The 20,308-nt window shown below is 37.4% G+C and overlaps 1 protein-coding gene across 2 annotated transcripts in view; it reads right to left on the bottom strand.

Annotated features, from left to right (window-relative positions):
- The window catches only part of LOC104046212 (macrophage mannose receptor 1), a 63,113-nt gene that overhangs the window by 17,660 nt on the left and 25,145 nt on the right, over positions 1-20,308 (bottom strand). For both annotated transcript variants that reach the window (XM_064444729.1, XM_064444728.1), the window contains exons 8-20: positions 18,797-18,954; positions 13,973-14,086; positions 12,489-12,604; positions 11,029-11,174; positions 9,267-9,469; positions 8,678-8,802; positions 7,419-7,506; positions 6,357-6,501; positions 4,740-4,781; positions 4,455-4,618; positions 3,255-3,322; positions 1,182-1,282; positions 533-675 (exon numbers count right to left, since the gene is read on the bottom strand). In XM_064444729.1, coding sequence (XP_064300799.1) covers positions 533-675; positions 1,182-1,282; positions 3,255-3,322; positions 4,455-4,618; positions 4,740-4,781; positions 6,357-6,501; positions 7,419-7,506; positions 8,678-8,802; positions 9,267-9,469; positions 11,029-11,174; positions 12,489-12,604; positions 13,973-14,086; positions 18,797-18,954 — 1,613 coding nt within the window. The remainder of the gene's footprint in view (positions 1-532; positions 676-1,181; positions 1,283-3,254; positions 3,323-4,454; positions 4,619-4,739; positions 4,782-6,356; positions 6,502-7,418; positions 7,507-8,677; positions 8,803-9,266; positions 9,470-11,028; positions 11,175-12,488; positions 12,605-13,972; positions 14,087-18,796; positions 18,955-20,308) is intronic.

The following is a 20,308-nucleotide window of genomic DNA, read 5'->3' as shown; positions in this document are numbered from 1 at the left end:
AGAAAGTGTTTTGCTCAAAAGACACATACTAGATTTGATCAGAAAATAAGCAAAAACTGACTTTTTATGGATGGTCAGCTAACAGTGGTAAGTTATGCATGACTGATATTAGTCTTTATTTGAGTCTACAAAGCATACCACATTTGTAAATTAAGGAAGACAAAATGTATTCAGTACCAAAAAAGCATTATGGTTTGCTTAAAAAACATCAAGATCAAAGTATCAATACTTCAGGAATTTTATCTAAACTCTTTAGGAAATGCCTATCAAAAGGTTTGAAGAGATGACTATAGAATGATTTTTGGCAACTGCAACTGAATATGCTCATCTACCACTTCATTAGAAGCATGAAAAAAGCACCTTTCCTGCAAAACAGTGGATGGTTAAACAAAGAAAAGCATGCAAGCAACAAACAGCTTTCCACAAAAAAAAAAAAATTGTTTTAATATGAAACAATGTTATTAAATCATTGCATTGTTTTCTATTTAGTGCTTTGCCAAACATCCAACATGTGCTGTATTTGTTATAGTACCTTATTATGAAAGGAAAGCCAAGTTGGATGACATCCTCTTGGAGCTGAAAATGTTGTTGGAGGAACAGTCGAATTAATGGAACTGTTGTGCCTTTCACATATGTAGGGATTTGGATAACCACAGTTTATATCATTCCAAAATCCTGAATGCAAGATAAATGGGGAACTGCATGACACCACACCAGAGCTGGTTAAATAGAAATCACTTTCACTTATTCTTACACAAAATGCTTTTAGTTGAAAGATAAGATCAAATCCTCAGTCTCTAGGTTTACTATCATTCTATATCAGCATCTAGGATAAATATGTCACTTTATACACACTGTAATTACAGAATGTTAAAGCAGTGTAGAACCAGGTCCTAGAAATATCAGTTTTATAGTGGCACATTAGGCCAATTTTAATAAAAAATATAAAAGAGTTGTATAGCAATCACAACCACAGACCTCTATCAGAGCTTCCCCATGCTAGGCTTAAGGTAAGCACAAGAGCACAAAACTATTAAGTCCTGAAGATAATACTGTGGTCTACTTCTATAAGATTTTGCAAAAGAACAAAAAAAGGGGGGAAGGGTGCCTCTCAGAAGAAAAAAAAGTTGTGACACAATCACACAAATAATGAAATTCAGGAACAAACACACAAAACTCACCTAAATTCTTATACATAACTACACAGTTTTCATCATTATTTGCAAAGTTAGGTTCATGTGGTGCCCATGCCAAATAACTCACTGGAGTGCCATCCATCCAGCTTAAGAAAAACAATCCAACAAAACACTTCTTTAACATACAAATAGAATTGCTTCCGTGTTACAAAAAGTAATGTTGCAATATATTTAATATAGCCATTCATAGTTTCAAGTGTACAAGGTTTTGTGACCAGTTTGCCTCTTTGCTAATAGTACTAAACCTACTCTGCGCAGAGACATAGGGTATGTGTTGAAGTTGTGTTTACTCTGCATTTAAGCAATATGCTGACACTTTTGCAACTGATAGGGCAATACTCTATCATTCAAGCCAGCATGAAAGCCAGATATCCGTTCAGCATGAGTGAGCCCAGATGCTCACCATTTCCCCAACTCATTCATTCCTGTGTCTATTACAGAGATAAGAGATTTTATTTGTAACACCAGTAAAATGCTTGATCATTCCCCCATGAAGAGGAAAAGGACATGGCAAACCACCTGCAAGGAAATTTCTGTGACAGTGTGCCCTACCATAAGGTAAAATACAAACATTGAAAAAGTTATACATCCATGTAGATTAAACAATAAAAACCAAAATCATAACAAGGAAACAAAACACTTATTAAGAGACATATTCCTATTGAACTGCAAGTGACAGAGGTGCCCAGATTCACCCTTCAGACACATATAAAATATACTTCACTTAGAAGTATATTCATCTTAAGGTCCCTACAAAAACAATGGAATGGCAGAGACACCTCATTTTCAGAAGGCGATCTGGCCCACCTAATATCCTAATTATCCTCTGGAGGGTCCTTATTGTCACTGGGAACTATAAGTAGAACCAAGAACTACTAGGCATCTATCCAGGCACATCAAGACCCAAACTGAACTGAATCCAGGCCTAAATTAGCATCAGATGTAAAAATCAATACGGTGCTGCATACTGACATTCAGAAAAGCTTGCAGAAAACCTGCTTATCCTCACAATGCACCTGAAGTTACATAGTGACAACTGATATCTTTGTTCTACAAATAAGAAAATAGGTTGCATTTTTCCCTTTATTGCAGTCTGTTTCCAACAGTTAAGGAGGGGGAAAAATAATTTTTTTACCTACCAAAAATCTTACATATTTTGAGTTGGGGCATCTGTTTATACTTTCAGCATAAATCATGGAATAAAGGAAACTAGAATTCCTGAATAAAATTTCAAAGTAGATTATCTGTTTTATGATTTTTCTGCCAGCTTTGGGTGAATTCTATTTAGGAAACATGCAGTGTTTCTCCTGAATAATCTGGAGCTAAATAAATATGGAATTAAACCACTTGAGAATACGACCATGTTTAAATGAAGACTCAAAACTACGTATATCCCTTGAAAATCTGTGCCCTGCTGAGTTAACTTGTTTGGTCCCACAGACTACAAAATCTTAAACAGTATAGCAGAACTTTCCAAATCTAATAGACCTGATGTAAACTTATAAAAACAAAGTTAATGCTTTTGTATTGTTAAAGAATAAGTCAAATTTTAGGGTTTATGGATCTACTCTAGCTTCCAGTGGTGTCAAGGAGAAATTTCATTTACTTGAAAGAGATTTGGTCTTCTACAAAAAAAAATTTCACCAGTATCAACAGGAAGTACTTTTTAAAGATTCCTTATATTAGCTATATTTTACTGGAGTATGGACAAGGCAGACAACAGCTGAGGGCAAAATTCAGATCAAGCTTTTTTCCTGCTATAATCAAATATAGAATAACAGTAGTATTAGTAGGGTAAGAATGCCTAACAACAGAAATGGGGATTAAAAAAGTGGATTAAAAATGATGGCACATAGTGGTGTATTTACTACAGATTACAATTTTACAACCTTCATAATCAAAAACCACTAAGTATGAAAGTCCCACAGAATTCAGAGGAAAAACATTCTCATTTCCTTTGACAGGACATAATTTCATTCAAGCACTTCATTATTTTTTCTCTGCTCAGTAGATTTTTTTTAAAGCACAAACAAAGCTTGATGGTTCTAGTTGGCCTACCTTGTCCGTTGGTCAACACTCAGTTGTAAACCTATGAAATAAGCATCCTCTTTGCCGTTTCTCAGGATCTAGAATATAAAAATTAAAATCGTATAAATGTCCTCTTTTTATCATAGAAATCTATTATGTTATTAATGAGTAATATACATCTGACTGACATAGGATATGAACTACTATATCCTTTAGCTACAACATTTAAGTTAAAGCAGCTCACAGGCAACAGTCCACAGTCAAACTTCGCCATTGGCCAAAAGGTGTGGCCACTATATCAACACTTCTCAGTCTTACTTGAAAGTCACTGAAATCAACACCTCTTGCACAGTCTCTGCAGGAGACATCATCTGACAAATTTCTTGCAAGGGACAAGCCCTCCTATAATTTGGATATAAATCGATATAGGCCCTTGTGTCATCTCACTGCCACTCTTCAGCCAGCTCAGGAAAATTTTTATGTCGTCCAAATCTGACTTTTAAGCACATTCTTGATTAAAAGAAGTTGGCCTCAAGACAGCGTAAATGGCAGCCAACCCCAGCCACCTAGGAAATACCATTTAAAAGCTCTTTGTCATGGGATAATCCATGCCTCAAGTTGTTCTTCCTGCATAATTATATTCTCCCCACAAGGAGAAGGTAAAAGGATAAACTTGAGGACCAAAAAGAGGCTGCTAGGTAGACTACATACACTGACAAAACCAAAAGGCAGTGTTCTGAGTGTTGCATGTAAGCCAATATCTGTTTTGATCCACTACTTAAGATATCTTGAGTTTATCTGTTGATAAACTTTACTTTCAGTCAACTCACCCACCTTACTGAATCATAGCTCACAAGTATACTACTTTTTGCTAAACTGAAGCCGCAGATCAATTAAAAGTAAGCATTAAGATTTACCTTAGCACATTACCAGTTGCAGATAGATATAATGTGGTATAACTGCCACGTCGAATGGGAAAAGCAGAAAATGATCTGTTTATTGCTTACTCTGCTTATTTCTATACAAAATACCAAACCAAAATTGTCCTTGTCTCAGCTGTGAAACAATCTAAAAAAGGACTTGAGTTTGTTCTTCATATTAATCTGGTTTAATGCTACTGCAATTTCATTATCATAAAACTTGTAGGGAGAACACCAGGGTGAAAAGGATTAGTGTCCATGCTCACTTGTTTTGGATGATTTATTCCATAATATTAATGATTTTTCTTACATATCGCCAGAGGAGCTTTCTTTCACTTTCACTCTCAATGACGGCAAGGTCTCCAAAGTTCCTTTTGCAGAACTCCCGACCTTTCTCCATAGGAACAGTCTCCGTGCTGAAATAATATTGTTTATCTTCATGTATAATCCATCCATCCTCAGTAGTCTTGTATTCTGTAAGTTAAATGGTAAACTAACTGTATCGTTCCTGAGACACAAGATATTCTCATTAGTAAAATTTTTTAAATGGTTTTAGACATATACACACACAAATAATAACAGCAATAACACTTACGGGGTACAGGGGATTCTGTTGGTTCAGGCTTTACACTTGCCCCTGTAAGAAAAAAAAAATTATTATGATTGTACACTTTCTGCTTTAAGAGAAAACACTATGATTGATAGGCGTGTTTTTTATTGACATCAAAATTGATGGTTAGCAATGGATTTAACACCAAAAACTAGAAGGAACTAAATAGCCTAAATCTCTCTTTTTTTGGTACACTATTCAATTTTAAATATATATTCTTGTTCCCTGAGGCTCTAAATATAAGGTAGTCTTGATGTGCAAGGATTATAAAATACCTTGAAATTTGCCTGAATGAAGTAAATATTTTTGGTATTCACCAATTTGTACAATTCAATTGTAAGAAAACCTTGCATCCCAAAGCATTAAGTCTATAAATAAAGTCCTGTACCTCCCTCTTACTCCTTTCCCCAGGTCACTTATACATGAGTTCTGGCTTAAAGCAGAGGCAGCAGGAATACAGGCTGAGTTATCTTCTTCTGTGGTGCCCTAGCTACTACAGAGTGAGGTTCTTTCCATCTGTCACTGGTTGAGAAGAACTTCTATCTGGATCTTAAAAATTTCCCTAGATAAAATCTCATTGGAAGAGATCCCAAGAAATTAACCGGTCCTTTCTGAAAAGAAGACTTCACGGTAAAGAATTCCCCTGATTGTTTTTGCTACGGCATCATGGAGATGGCATCCTGAATGGCATCATTAGCAGCTCAGGAAAACAATTTCTAACACAGGAGATCTCTGTCGTTATAGTTTACCAGTTGATTTTGTGCTAAAATATATTTATTCTCATAGATACTGGCATTTAATAAAAATTCTTTATGACGTTCTTTTACTAATATAAAGCAGAGCTCTATTGTCAATAATCTAATGTAACATTTTTATTTTGCTCTCCTCCCTCCCAGTATAAGGAAGTGGTAAAATGTTTAAATGAGCACTTTCTAAAATACCCAGACTTCAGTAGGTGCACTGCTTGTGGAACTCAAGATTTCCCTAAATTACAAATTTTGTCTCGATGTCTTCAGAAAATAAAAAGCATCTAAACTCAGATCTGAAGGGAATTTAGCAAGAAACCAATATCTGAATATAAAACCCAGTGAAAGCAAAATAAAGTATCTCGAAACCAGGCTCCATCCTGCAACTACAGATTCAATTAGCTCATAAAACAGTACCCGAGCCAAGGAGAGGAGGGAGTTTTCACACACAAAAATTCAAGTATGTGAACTGATTTGCACACTGTTCTAATAACTTGAAACTCAACTCAGAAAAAAAGTTCCAAAATAGGATTTGTTGGAGAAGACGCGAACTTCTCTCTATAAAAAGACAAAAGTAATGTGAATATTCAAAGTAACATCTCTTACTTTTCAAGCATCACATTTCCTCTTCTGAAATCATAGAGAAAGGTCATTGAGAAGTCCCAACAGGGCACCAAATGCTCTGTATCTTTAAATGCGTTGAAGACATGGAAATCTTTATACCCATTTGATATTTCACATTCCATAGGGAACCATTCTGATAAACAGGTTTTGAAAATTTTTATTTCTTAAAGTTAAGGGAAAAATCAGCTGAGAATCTTTTCTTATTATACTAATACACAGGAGTAAGCAATACCTTTTCTTATCTGGCAAATCCATCCATACAGATAATCACAGTGCCTGTCATTCCAAAGCATGTTGGAATCACCACTGATCTCTGCACAAAGTTCAATTCCTTGATAATTATTGGGTTCTCCAAAGCCCCAGTTTTCATACCTCACCTATGACAGAAAAGGTTTTGTGAAGATTCTATTACATAGAAAGAAAATAATGGAGAGAGAGAGGAGACAGCATCAAACCACAGACCTATAATTTGTTCCTAACTCTCAGTTTAAAAACTTAGATAAGAGGAAACCAGAGTCTCCCCATGCAAATGATGACATTTCAAACTTTTTTTCAGGTTGCAGCTGGACTGCAGCTTAGATAACACTTGTTTCCAATCACACTTGGAAAAACATTGACATTTTTAATAGGACCTAAATTCTGTAAAATTCACCTAATAACAATATGGGCCATGTTACATATTGATATTAATTTAAGCAAATATCCTGTAGGAGTAAAATAGTAGGACATTATTGAGACACAACAAAAACATTGGCATTTTTATCAGAAGACTATTTACCGCTATTCTAATTTTCCTGTATAAATTCCAAGTATGGTAAACTTCCATCAATATAGTTTGACCAGCCTTGCATGAAATACACTCACATGTCCCAAACCACTTTTGTTTCTACAGTTTTATCTTAGTCTAAAGTACAGTCAAGTCACATCAGCATGAAACAACTGCCTTCAGCTCTATGGAATATAGGCTAATTCAGATAAATATCTAATTAGCAAAGAAGATAAATACTAAAGATGGACTATTTTACTCAAAAGATCCTTGCATTTGTAAAATATGCTTTCAGTCTAAATAAATTTTATTTTCTTGTTGATTCAACGCACATTTTCTTATCAAAAATCAGTATGTTTTAGCCAAATAAATCAAGCCATGAAATTGCCTTTCATAAGCTTTCCTAAAGAGAGCATGACAGAGTAAAGGGTTATGATTAAGCATAAAATTACACAGAAAGACATACACCACACACTTGAGAAGCATAGAGAATGCAAAATAACAGCTGTGGAAAATTGAATCACTCACTGGAGATCCATCACTCCAAACAAAGCCATCATCAGGATTCAAGTAATATAAGCCCATCCAGAAACGCTGGTGGTAATAGCCATTGTCCCTAAAAAAATACCCCGAAATAATAAATGTCCCATTAATAAGAAGTTTAAACATAAAACCAAAACTAATAAGGGTATAACAATATTTTTAATATCCTACCATTCTCAATACTTAATAAGCTTCTCTGAAAATAATCCTTAAAGCTATTAGAAACAATTAAAACTGGGGTGGAAATTAATTAAAATGCAAGCACTTCTAGCTGCTACCACTATACATTAACTCTGAGTGATTGAAATACTGACCAAGAAAATGTCCAGATCCAATCCAACTCCTGAAAACAAGGTGGCTTAATACTTTCATATAATGGTTCAACAGCTACTCTTGCTCCCTTTATCAACTCTCCATTTTCTCTGTAAAGGCACTTAAGGTTTCCAAACACAAAGTTATTTGCTGGAGTTGAATCACATTTTAAAAATAGCACCTTAAACTAATTATTGTCTGCAAGTAGACACACTTTACTGATTTACCTGAATTTATTGAGTCAATTTGTGGTAATGCAGCATCTGAGACTTCTTCCTTACTATATGCATGTAGCTGGGATTCTAGTACAGTTGTAGCATTTTGCAAGGCTGTCATGTTTCAGTCTTGCTTCCTGGTTAGATTGGGATGTACAAGTTCACTGAGCCCAGTTTATTCAGGTCATACTGCAGGTGTTACCTTTTAAGGTTATTTGATCTCATTCAGAAATCTCACACCTGCTTTTTACAGTTCAGGGGCATACAACCTTATTTAAATTTCCTCTGTAGGATAAAATGAATCTGAAGTTGCTCCTGCTTTCTGATTAGTTCATTAAAATTACAATCAACACATTGACCAGATTTATATCACAATGCTTACCCTATTTGTACACTTGGTTATATGAAAACAACTGGCATCTGTGGTAATTTTATGATATCTCCAAATCCACAGTAAATATTTTTACATCAGATGATAAATGTTGCCTCAACTAGATATCTTGCCAATCTTATTTTAGCATTAGCCTCTGGGGTGATTGCTGCTACTCATACAACTCCTGCAATTTCATCAGCTCTGCGTTTTTGCTATGCATTTGATGCAGATAATTAATCCAGGCTGGCTTATGCTGTAGTAAAGATGTACACCTAAAATGAAATATTTCAGAAAGATCAAAAGGCTAATTAAAGTGAGTGGATGACCGCACCACAGATACTCACGCAATAGAGCGCCATATCACATACTGTTCTTCTTTACCATTAATGGAGGCCAGATCTCCTCCTATAGCTCGACAAAACTGTTGAGATTCAAGCCATGTTTTCTTTTGCTCTGCCCTTGAAAAAGGCTAAAAAGAGCATTTTGCAATCAGACAAAATAGACCATAGAGATCACAAGATCAAGAAACATCAGCTACATAGAAGCAATTAATTTACAGTTAACTTGTTCTGTGGGGATTACAGAAACTTTGAATATAAGGTTTATGAGTTTTCACCTCTGTGAAACACGGGGTGAGTATGACTGTCTTTAAGCCAAGCTAGCAAACTGCATTGCTGACAGGAGTATCTGCTGCAAGACAACAACTAGGGGAAAGGTACTTTTAATCTTAAAAGAATGGGAAATTACAATCTGAAGATCAGACTTTAACAAAACAAGCAAAACCATGAGCATTTCAATAGGAGGGAACAAGACCTCTACATACAATCTGTAAATAAGCTTATGAAAGAGTAAGACATATGTATACCAATTTTTACTGCATGTATGTGCAGCAAACAGAAGCTACCTTAACGCAGAAATAAGCAACCTACTTACTTTGAAACAGAAGCTAATACGATTGTTTGAGTCCCAGCCTTCTGGACACCGGGGGCTAGGAGTTGTTGTAGGAACGGGTGGAAGTGTCACTCCCTCTGCCCACATTTTGCATAGGAATTTTGCTTTTTCTTCACACTTTATTACATCCCATAATCCACCAGCAATTCCAGTCCTCATGGCAACGCAGCCTGGCTTTCTTCCTGGTTGCAGACAGGAATGCACAAAAGAACAGTTAGGGAGTCATGAGAATTTAGAAAAAATTCATATGCTATCCTGACAGAAATTAAGTCTCTGTAAAGAGTCAAAAATGTTTCTACTGTCAGAGTGGGTCCAGAGGAGGGCAACAAAAATTATCTGAGGGATGGAACACCTCTCCTACAAAGAAAGGCTGAGAGAGTTGGGGTCGTTCAGCCTGGAGAAGAGAAGGCTCCAGGGAGACGTTATTGCGGCCTTCCAGTACTTAAAGGGGGCTTATAAGAAAGATGCAGAGAGACTTTTTACGAAGCTCTGTAGTGACAGGACAGGGAGCAATGGTTTTAAAATGAAAGAGAGTAAGTTTAGATTGGACATAAGGAAGAATTTTTTTTTATAATGAGGGTGGTGAAACACTGCAACAGGTTGCTTAGAGAAGTTGTGTGTGCCTCATCATTGGAAATGTTCAAGGTCAGTTTGAACAGGTATTTGAGCAACCTGATCTAGTGCAGGATGTCCCTGCCCATGGCAGGGATAGCAAGACACTACATGATCTTTAAATGTCCCTTCCAATCCAAACCATTCTGTGATTCTATGATTCTAATTCATGAAGGGGACACACAAAAAAAAACCTGTCTGTGGTTCATCCATATCTGAGATACTAAATTGTGCCTCACATCAAATCACTTCCAGTGGCTGACTCTTGGAACATCATAAGCTGCAACCCACATCCCCTAAAACTGAAGATGTGGTTAGAGATAGTTTCTCAAATTTGTCTAATCTGACTATAATTTTCAAAAATAAATTCACTATATATAGGCCTAGTATTGCCTTTATGGTCTACATAGCCTTACCACTCCACCTGACACACTCAAATCAGCATCTAGGCACTGAATTTAGAATCCTGAAAGGCAAATGCAACACACCAGAACCTTGAAGGCTGATGACCATCCCCTTTCTAATGTGATCACATCAGAGACAAAGTGACTTCCTACCTCCATAATTTTATTAGAACATTAAAAAGTAGCAATGTTTTCATCAGAAAACTTAGTAAATAACGAAATCACAATTACTCTAGCAAAGATATTAACTAAAAAAAGATTAAACATAAATCTTCCCTTGGCCCTCCTGTCCTTTCCTACTATCCCATTTTCTCTAAGACCAGAGATGCCTCGTGCATGCTGTGATCTCACACACCTCAGAACATGCTGTGAGCAAGCGTACTATGAGATATGGCTGAACAGGCAGGACTTGCAAGCAAGACGCAGTATGCCTGCAGCAACTGCTCTTCCAGCATAGTACAGGCACAGACTTTCCCAGAACAGACACGAATCAGAAAACTGATCTCAATTCAAAAATTCTTCCCAAGCTCACGTTAAAAACTCATCACAGCACTAAGCACGAAGTTAGCAACAGCACTGCATGCTTGAGAAAGCAGCCAGATATATTTGAGAGTAATTAGTCATTGTATCATCAAGTCAGTGCTAAGGAATTAAATAAAAATTTCAAGCAGTGAGCAATATATTTCGGGCAGTGGACTCATTATGCAGTATAGAGCCATACCTACCAGGCATTTCGGAATTCCAGTGTGTAAATAAGACAGATTCACCATTAGCCCACTTGAATGTTCCCTTTTCTTCTACATCTGAAAGTCCAATCCAAAAGTATCTTTCTGTTCTCAGCCCAACTAGGCTAGTCAGATAGGCTTGTTCATATCTGTTCAAAAGAACACAGCCATTAAATTAATACTATTAAATGTATTTTTTTAAGTTGTAAAAAGCTTGTTATTTTCTCAGAATTACTGCTGCACCTTCTTGAAAGCATAGCTTGGATGGATTTACTTGAACAAAGCACATAACAAAACATTACATAATAGATGTTTTGTAAGCTTGAACACCAGAGTATTCTGCCTTCTCTTTGGATGTCCAGTAAAGGGACATATTCATGGACTGACATGAAATTGGTGGGAAAGAAGAAACCTGACATATGTGTTATACCACTGTATTTTTTGAGAGTTTCTAGTGACCTTGTATTTTAATGACTTCTTGTTTCATGCAAATGCAAAACTGGAGAAGGCTAGAGTAATATGATATGAAATTATTAAACTAAGGAACACTGCAAATTAGATCAAATGATCATGCAGGAAAAGCTACATTTGGGAAACAAACCTATGAATAAGTAAAGCCTGTCATTGTTCATTATGGTGTTTAAACAAACAGCTCTTAAGAAATCAAAGCAAATAAAAGAAGTCTCGCCCTAACAAGGTCTAGTCTGAAGACCACATTAATGTTAAACCATTTTTATGACACCTGCAGTGCTACCTACATTTAGAGAGCTACCAGCTCTGACAGCTAGAGCTTTCACACTAGAACATATCTATTTAGATTATATAGAAACAAATAAGAGAAAGTGTAAAGCATCAGGCCAACTGCAAGTGAAATAAGTTTGTTTCTTAAACCTAACTTCCATTTTCCCAATATTCCACATTCAGTAATGTGCACCATTTGTTCAGAAATTTAGCACACACTGAACCCTGGCTGAATTGTAATGGATTTTCAGGTACCAAGAACTTCTATCGTCATTTGGTTTCATATTTAAATCTTTTAAAAGTAGCTCAATTCTGAGAAGACCAGATAGGTGAAAATTATATCCTCTTTCTCACTTCAACTACCTTTTGAAAGGAATTCAGAGCCATATCTTTTCATTTGATAGTCAACATCGGACTCTGCGTCCTTCACTCAAGTAAAGCCCATCCTCAAGCCCCTACAATTAAGGAAGTAGAAAACACATTTTTTCCTTGATATAACCAGCTGTATCAATACTGACTTCATAGCCATCACCTATTTTTACTATAAACTCAATTGCTAGATTTGAATATGCATGCAAAAACTGTGAGAAGTTCTGTATCTACAGATAGCTGTCCTCTCAAGCAAGATTTTTGTCCAGATCAGAATCTTTACTTTGATCTTCAGGTGACGCTAGGTGTTAAATCCTCATGTGATCCCCTCATGCAAGTAAACCTTTACATACCTGTCTTCAATAGTTGCTAAAAAGGCCTGATGCCTTCCACAGGTTTGATTTGCTTGATAAAATGATACAAATGTAGTTCCAATGAAGTAACAATAAAAACCATATCTTTTCCAACCCTGTCAAAATAAACATTAAGTGATCACATATGTTGCAGCTTTCCTAACCTTCTTTTTTTTTAAAAAAAAAAAAAAAGAAAAGAAAAGAAAAAAGAGAACAAAACCAACCTGATTTATACCACTGTCAGCTAATCATTAGGCAAAGGAACAACTGAACTGAAAAAGCCAGGCTGGAAACAAGCAGGATGAAAGCTTTATAAAATTTTGTTTCATAAAAAACTTTTCCACATATAATGAATTTTTAATCAGTGCATTCCACTCATGAAGGCACGAGAGGCTTTGCTGTGCACCTTTGGTACTTGGTATAGGATTTTAACTAGCACATAGGCATCGTGCAATCATGAGAATGGTCTTGAGAAGCAAATTTCAGCTTGGCTTTTCAGAAAGGGTATGACACCTCAAACAAGTTTGTTTATTACTAACTAATATTAACACTCTTCTTCTAATGTTTTGTCATTCAAACATCATTAACTTGGGAATATGCCTACAGAGGAAGAGTTTGCTGTGACTAGCTACAATTCACCAAAATTTTCTTCTGATGATTTTCTACTTCTCACCTATGAGAGACTTTTTTCTATGAGCATGCACTTAGTTCTCTAGGCAAGGATAACACCCATAAGCATTAGAATTCCTTTATCTTCTCCAAGAGTTAAGTAACTAAGTTTCCCAGGTACTCTTTTACAAATACAAAGAATAAACATCAAAGACTTCCTCTGCAGCTGTGTAAAGCAGACTTGGGAGAAAAGGCAATTTCTTCATGGAAGACAAAAACCCAGTAAGATTCTCTATGACATAACAAATTACAGTAGGCTTTTCAGAATTACCGAGTGTTATGTTACCAGAAGGTGAGCATTACCAAATAAACAATAGATCTGCTGGCAATTCAGAAGGAACACAATGGATTAATTTTGTTCAGGCACTCTTAACAAATTCTTCAAAGTAGAAAGCATTGCCAGAAACCACAGCAAAGCCTTTAGAATAGTATGTAGACAAGCACACCCTTCCTGCTGTAAATAATTTTGAAGAAAATTGTAGGCAGAACTGAAGAGCAACTGCCAGTACAGGCAAATTCCTTAGGAAGGCTTGAATGCCAATCAAGGAAAAATGGTCTGCTGCACGGACTACAGGTCTGAGTTTTGTTTAAGTTCTGGAAAAAGAAAGGGAGCATCAAGAGCCAAATCACAGTCAGAGCCTAGATTTATTCGTATGTATCACCTATCCCATCTGCCATAGAAATGAGAAGGTCAACTGTTCTGATGATGACAACACAGAACCTATTTTTCCTTTTTATCTGTCACCGAGGTGGCATTTCTCCTATTAATCATTCCTAGTAGCCTATTCAGATCAGACAGATTTTTCTTCACTTACTCTCTGGCAGCCCATGTCAATAGTTTCCTCTTCTGTAGGAGCTTCTGACATGGGTTTCCTCTTACAGATGTAGCCAATTTTCTTTTCACAAGAATGGTCTGCCCAAAATCCATCCTGAACATAAGAACAGAACATTACAATCAAGTGGGATTTACTCTTCAAAAAAGGTCCTTTATACTTTTAAGCATTTAATTTTTTTTCTAGCTTTAAAAGAAGCAAAACCTGGATCCAACTTCAGTACTGAATTCCGACCTCATTCCAACATCACTTCTACTGTGGCTGATTCACCATCAACTTACACTTTTTTTGGTTATTTATCCTTCTGAAAAGCAAACTCTTGGAATTGACAGCAATACACCATCTTTACAAAGGCTACTGATTTAATAAGCACGCAGGAGGAAAGGGGGATGTCATTTCTCCCCACAGAAATCCAGCTGCAACAAAAAAAACACCAAAAGACTACGTTCCTTAGTTAATACTTATATAAAACTTTGAAGATGAAACAAGTTCCTTGTCAAAGTTAGAATTAACATTGTTACTCCTCATACTACAAATTCTCAGAAGAAATAATGACATTCAGGGGCAGCTGTAAGAAGTAAGAAACCTCACACCATGTTCCCATTTTGGTTCAACAGCTAAACTACTGTACTGGGAGAGGAAGAGAAACCCCTGCACAAAGCACTCTCTTACCTATGCCTTAAAGACTCCACTTTTGTTAAAGGAAAGTCATAGCAGTTGGTGGCAATCTCTTTTTTTTTCTTCTTTCCTCCCTCCCCCAGAAATGTAAAATACCCATCATAGTAATACACAGTCCCTTGTGCCACAATATGCAAAGTCCCCAAGAGCCTCAACAAACCCCACTTCCATCAAAAGCTCTCCCAAAGCTCAACACTACCGCCCACAACAATGAAGAACCCTAGGATGTTCAGCTGGTGCTTGTGTCTTTGTCCTACGCTGACTGCAAGGCAAGTTCATTGGTGGCTGTCTCATCATCTCCTACCATTTCTTTCTCAGTCTCGCTAGCTTGGTAGGCACTTCAAATAACCACCCAAAACTCCGACCTGGAAGAAATCAGCACAACTTTCACAACCTTTAGACTTCTTCAACACAGGAAAACTTATTCTGAAGCTTTGGGTCTCTAGTTGCAGGAAGATCCTTTGCTGTCTTCCCATAACTATGTCTTCACTGGGAAATTCATGCAGTAATTTCTAGGGACTTCTTACCATGTCTTATGAGCTGCCTTTTGCAAATATCTCTCTGTTCTCCTACTTTCTCACTAACTAAACCCAAACACTTCCTTTAAAAAGAAGGTGGTGTCATAGACAAGGGCAGGTTTTATTCCATAAAAATAAATTATGGATTCAGATTACTTCAGCCAAGGGGTGAACAACCCAAAATAATCTGCAATGGAACCATGTATGTACTTAGGTAGAAAAAACTCAACAAAAACCAGGCAAAGTCAGTTTATATTTATGCTTTGTTTGGTCAGTTGATGGCTGATCCCAAGAGATACTGGGCTAGCGCAACTTCCATGGAATCTGAAGTTACTTTTTCTACTAAAATCAACTGTTTAATGTTTGTATTTTGAAAGAGTTCAGAATAACCCACGATAAAATTAGCTTTCCACGCAAAAGTCACATATATGAAAACTCTGTATATAGCTAAAATGTGTTCTTTTAATCTATAGCTCTCATAATAGAAATTACTGACTTTTGAACCCAAGGGAAAACCTGATCTGATGGTAAGCATCAAGCCCTTAAAATTTAGCCTTGAACCAGTCTGACTTACTACTTGGTATAGAAAGCAAAAGAGTATTCCCATCAAAAAGAATGGTAAAAAAGCTAAAGCATAGCATATGTCAACAGCTACCCTTTCAAAATGTTAAACTGGACAAATTGTAGCTTCTTTGAATCATAGCAAATTTGTATCACATTAATTTGCATCGCTGTCTGAAAGGTATGGAGTAACATTAAAATTAAAAGTAATGACAATGTAATGAAGGAGGAGCTCAAATAAAACCACATCTATGACCACCAAATTCAATGAAAAACAGGCAAAAATCATAACACAATGAACAAGCTTGTTATAAATAGAAGTCCTTTTTGATGGCATTGTTGCAGGCCTTACTGCTATAATTAATTTCTGACTTTCCATTAGCAGCCTAAGGGCACCAAGAGACCTCAATGGCCCCGACCATCTTCTCTCAGGGCCTCCAACCACCTGCCTGCCCATGGGCCCTGGGGCTCCACTTAAGCTCAGACAACCTGGGCCTTCAATCCTTGTCCATGCTGTAACAGAAGTACTTGTCTCCAGCTCCAGCAATGTCTATACCTGGCTATGGGCCTGGTTGATCCAGACCCTGACCTTTGAACAGTCTTCCTGGCTTGATCTTGGACTTGCCTTGTCACTATGGACTTGCCCAGCAGCCACTGGATTGTCTCTGACCCTGGTTACCCTCTCCAGACCTGATCCTGACTTAGGTACTTGACTTGACCTTGGACCTGCCTCGTCATCCCAGACATGGGCTCTGGTCTGCCTGCTCTGCAAGATTAGAGGAAAGGTGCATCTAGGTAATTCCATAATACTTTAAGAGAAAGGTTAGGAAGGGAGAGATTGCAATTAGGCCTAGCAGTATCCTCTGGTGCAGGGCAGGAACAGCAAGGTCTGGAGTAAATTCATGCCACTCCGCAATGCCAAGCCCTGAAGGAAGCACTGTTGGTCTACCAACCCTACTACTAGGGTTTTTCCTCCACTTCCATGTGGCCATTCACTGAAGCCTACTGCATGAGGAAATGGATGGAAAAATAGGCATCATTCCTACTTATGCCCTCACTGTCACTTTTTATGGTCCATAAAGTCCTGAAGTATATGCCCAGATGGAACCACTGGAACACACAAGCAGTTCAATTACAAGGAGGCAAGAATAGTTACAGATATGTGCAGTGGCGTGTTCCTGAGCAAGTGCTCTGGCCTTGACCAGTATAAAACTCCTTGAAGCAACTGGCTCAGTTGACTGACCCTTACATTTGAGACTTCAGCTTCTTTTCACTATCTGACCCTATAATTCTGTAAGTTAGACAAAACATCTGCTAAATCCTCAACCAGCACTGGCATAGCCACTGCACAGACAATGGAGCACAAAAATCCTCAGGCGCTTAAAAATCTTTTCAATTACAGTGTGCACCATGGTCTGGTTGCCATGGAAGAATTATACATTTACACTCTTCTCACCACAGCATGTCCAATGGAGAAGAATTTTTAAACGATTACAGTTTTATCCGTGTTTCTGACGAGTGCAAAATTCTTCACTAAAATATACATCAAATTCTAAACTTCCAGACATCTGACTGGACATGAAGTTCCTTCTCCCTGATAAATTCATACAGCAATGAAACTTTTCATCTGAACTATGGCCCAGCCAGAGAACACCTCCACAAACACAGAACAACATAGCTCTGATCAGTTTTGGGAGATTAATGTGCTACACCCTACACAGGCTTTCCTCTTCCGCAGATACATACTACCGCAGTTTTGCTCTCCCAAGGATGCGGTTCTAGTTCTCTTCCCTACTCCTTCCTGGAATTGATTATGTGGTCCCTTTTTCACCCTCTTCTAGTGCCACACCTGCTAACTCCTTTATGTCCCCTACAGCTTCCTCCGGCTGCAGAGCCGGCTCAGCCCTCTCCCACTGCACTCAACCTCAAGTTTTGAACTTGAGTGTTTATGCACCAGAACGATGGAGACACACGGACCAGCTGCATGCACACGTGCCACTGTTGCTGTTGATCCTTGCACCTAAGAGAAGCAAGTTAAAAAACTAGGCCTATGGGGGCTTGAGTACAGGCTTGCCCTATGAGGCACCCTCTGTGTAGTGTTTAGGCCAATTGAGAAAAAAATTTTAGTTCTACTCTTCAATTTATAACTGCACTTACCAAAAGTACAACCCTCAAGTTTTAATTTTGCAAAATAAGAAAATGCCTTTGGTATGGGTAAATACTACTTTTCCTCCTGATAAAATAGGTAAACCCTAAAGGAGGGGATAAGTTTAATATTTTTAATTATCAGAAAGAGGAAAAATACCATTTTGCAACACCAAATACAGACTAACTTTTATACCAGGTAATATCTCAGTTCCTGTAGTAAACCTAGGTCATCAATCATTGCCATATTCCAAAAGGCAGCATTTTCAAAGCAGCCTTTTAATTGTAGATATACAGTCACTCAGTAAAGGCTGCCACTAATGCCTTTGCTAACCACTTTTCTCACAGCTCTTCACGTGCAGTGCAGATATAAGCATAACATCTAATCCACCTAGACCCATGATTTATAACTTTGCCTGGAAAAAGCAAATTAAGACTTCTGTTTTCTTCTAAAGATAGTATTTCTGTCTAACATCATTTTAAAAATGCGACTGCAATTTCTAAGGTAGCTGTATATCCCAAATAACCCAAAGCAGAAAAAATCCAAACATATCGAAAATGTCTTTGCAGCTTCCCGAAGAAAAGCATTTACATGTTTGTGAGCCTCACAGCATAATTAAAAGTTTCTTCAAAAAAGCACAAACTGAAATCCAGACACATGGATCTTGAGTGGCCATTGCCTTCAAGGAAAGCCACCACTTGCCTGCTTCTCAGGGAAGTCAACAAAAACAACGTTCTGGCAGCCTTGAACAGGGAACCTTCCTCAAAAAAGTAACACCTATAAGACTCTAAAATAGGCTGCTTCAAACAGTAATACCCCTTACTTTTGTACCCTTGCATAGCAAAAAGCCCAAATGATAAATGAAATAATATGATAGTCAAGTCAATAGTTACACAACTTTACCTTTCCCTTCATAACAACACAGTCCTCTTGCCTGTTGTTTGCATGGGTGGGTTCTCCACGAAGCCACTTGGTGTAGGTGACAGGTGTCCCATCGCTCCATTCAAAATACATCTGAACCTTGAGGTCATTCAATCCAATCCACAGCTCATCAGCTGGCTCTAAAATAGATGATTAACAAGGTTGATAACAGGCCTTTTAAATGATATGAACTTTTATCTTCATGGAACAAAAAATATTTTTTTCTCAGGAAGCTTAAAAGGCTGTCACAGGAAATTAAGGCTCCCTGCTTCAAAAAGAGGGCAGACCATTCCTCATACATCCAGTCCAGTCACCAGGAAAGGCCGCTCACTCTAGTGGCAATACAAGAAGAGTGTTTAACTTTCTATAAAACAAGCAAAATACTCTCTTTGTGGAATTATGTTGCAACACATCTATGTTCAGTCTTTTTTTCCAGCTCAAAACTCTCATAACCAGATACGAATAAACACCTAAATAAAATGCTACCTCCACTTTTCCTCCTACCTTTGGCATAGTGAAGAAAGAAGTGCCCTCTTTTCTAATGCTCAGACACCTAGCCCTGTCTTTTAGAGCTGACAACCAGAGAACTTGCAAGTTTTCCCATTATATGTGTTCCTACATTTTGTTTTATTTCAGAGCAAAATGAAATTCATGTAGTTGTTGAACTTTTTTCAGTTTGCAGTTAATGGAGTTAACTGCTGGTTTTTGGCTGGAAGGGAAGTACAGGACTGATCAGGGATGTTACTTTACAGCAGCTGTTTCTTAGAGGTTTATTTGTCTGTGCTTAAAGTCCTCCACTCTAACACTGCTATTATAATGTTCATACCTAGTTTTGTTCTGAAAAAATCTATTTGAATAAGGAGGATTAAAAATTTATGCATTTATAATCAGTCTGAACTCCATCATCATCAAAGGGTATTCCTCTCTAGAAGAGATTTTATGATGTTGTTCAGTGCAATGGGAATTTTTTAAATTATTATTTAATTACTCAGAGTCTGTCATCCAGACTAAGCCAAAGGCAGCAGGTATTTCCTTTGGTCCACAGCACTATGACTCAGATCACACTGACCAACTACATGCACAGTCCTTTCCTTGGGTGGCAGTCTTTCCAAGCAGAGTATTAATTACTTGGTTGCCAGAACTTACTCATTATGTGTTTTTCATGAATGATAGGGAGACTACTTTTTAACAGTTTTTTCCACCACTTATGCCCTTGCATTTCTTCAACCCATCTACTACACTCAGAGGTTTTTCCTGTTTAGTTTGTTATCACAGTTCTTGCCTTCTTCTGTAAGTCTAACATCTTCTATCCAGACTGACCACAGTCAACCTGACAATGAAATCACCCATGGAAATTAAAAATGGGATTGTAAGCCCACCCAAAAAACCATCAGCTGCCAGAGTGGGTCTCTCAATGGAACTGAAACTGTTTCTTTTCTGTTGCTGCAGTCACTAGCAATAGAAGTGCCTGTAAAACTGTTAAAAGGCATTGCC

This window comes from Phalacrocorax carbo, chromosome 2 (genome assembly GCF_963921805.1).
Source record: "Phalacrocorax carbo chromosome 2, bPhaCar2.1, whole genome shotgun sequence".
Classification (NCBI taxonomy): Eukaryota; Metazoa; Chordata; class Aves; order Suliformes; family Phalacrocoracidae; genus Phalacrocorax; species Phalacrocorax carbo.
The sequence above is the reverse complement of the archived record's forward strand: the minus strand, read 5'-3'. Positions and strand labels throughout refer to the sequence as shown.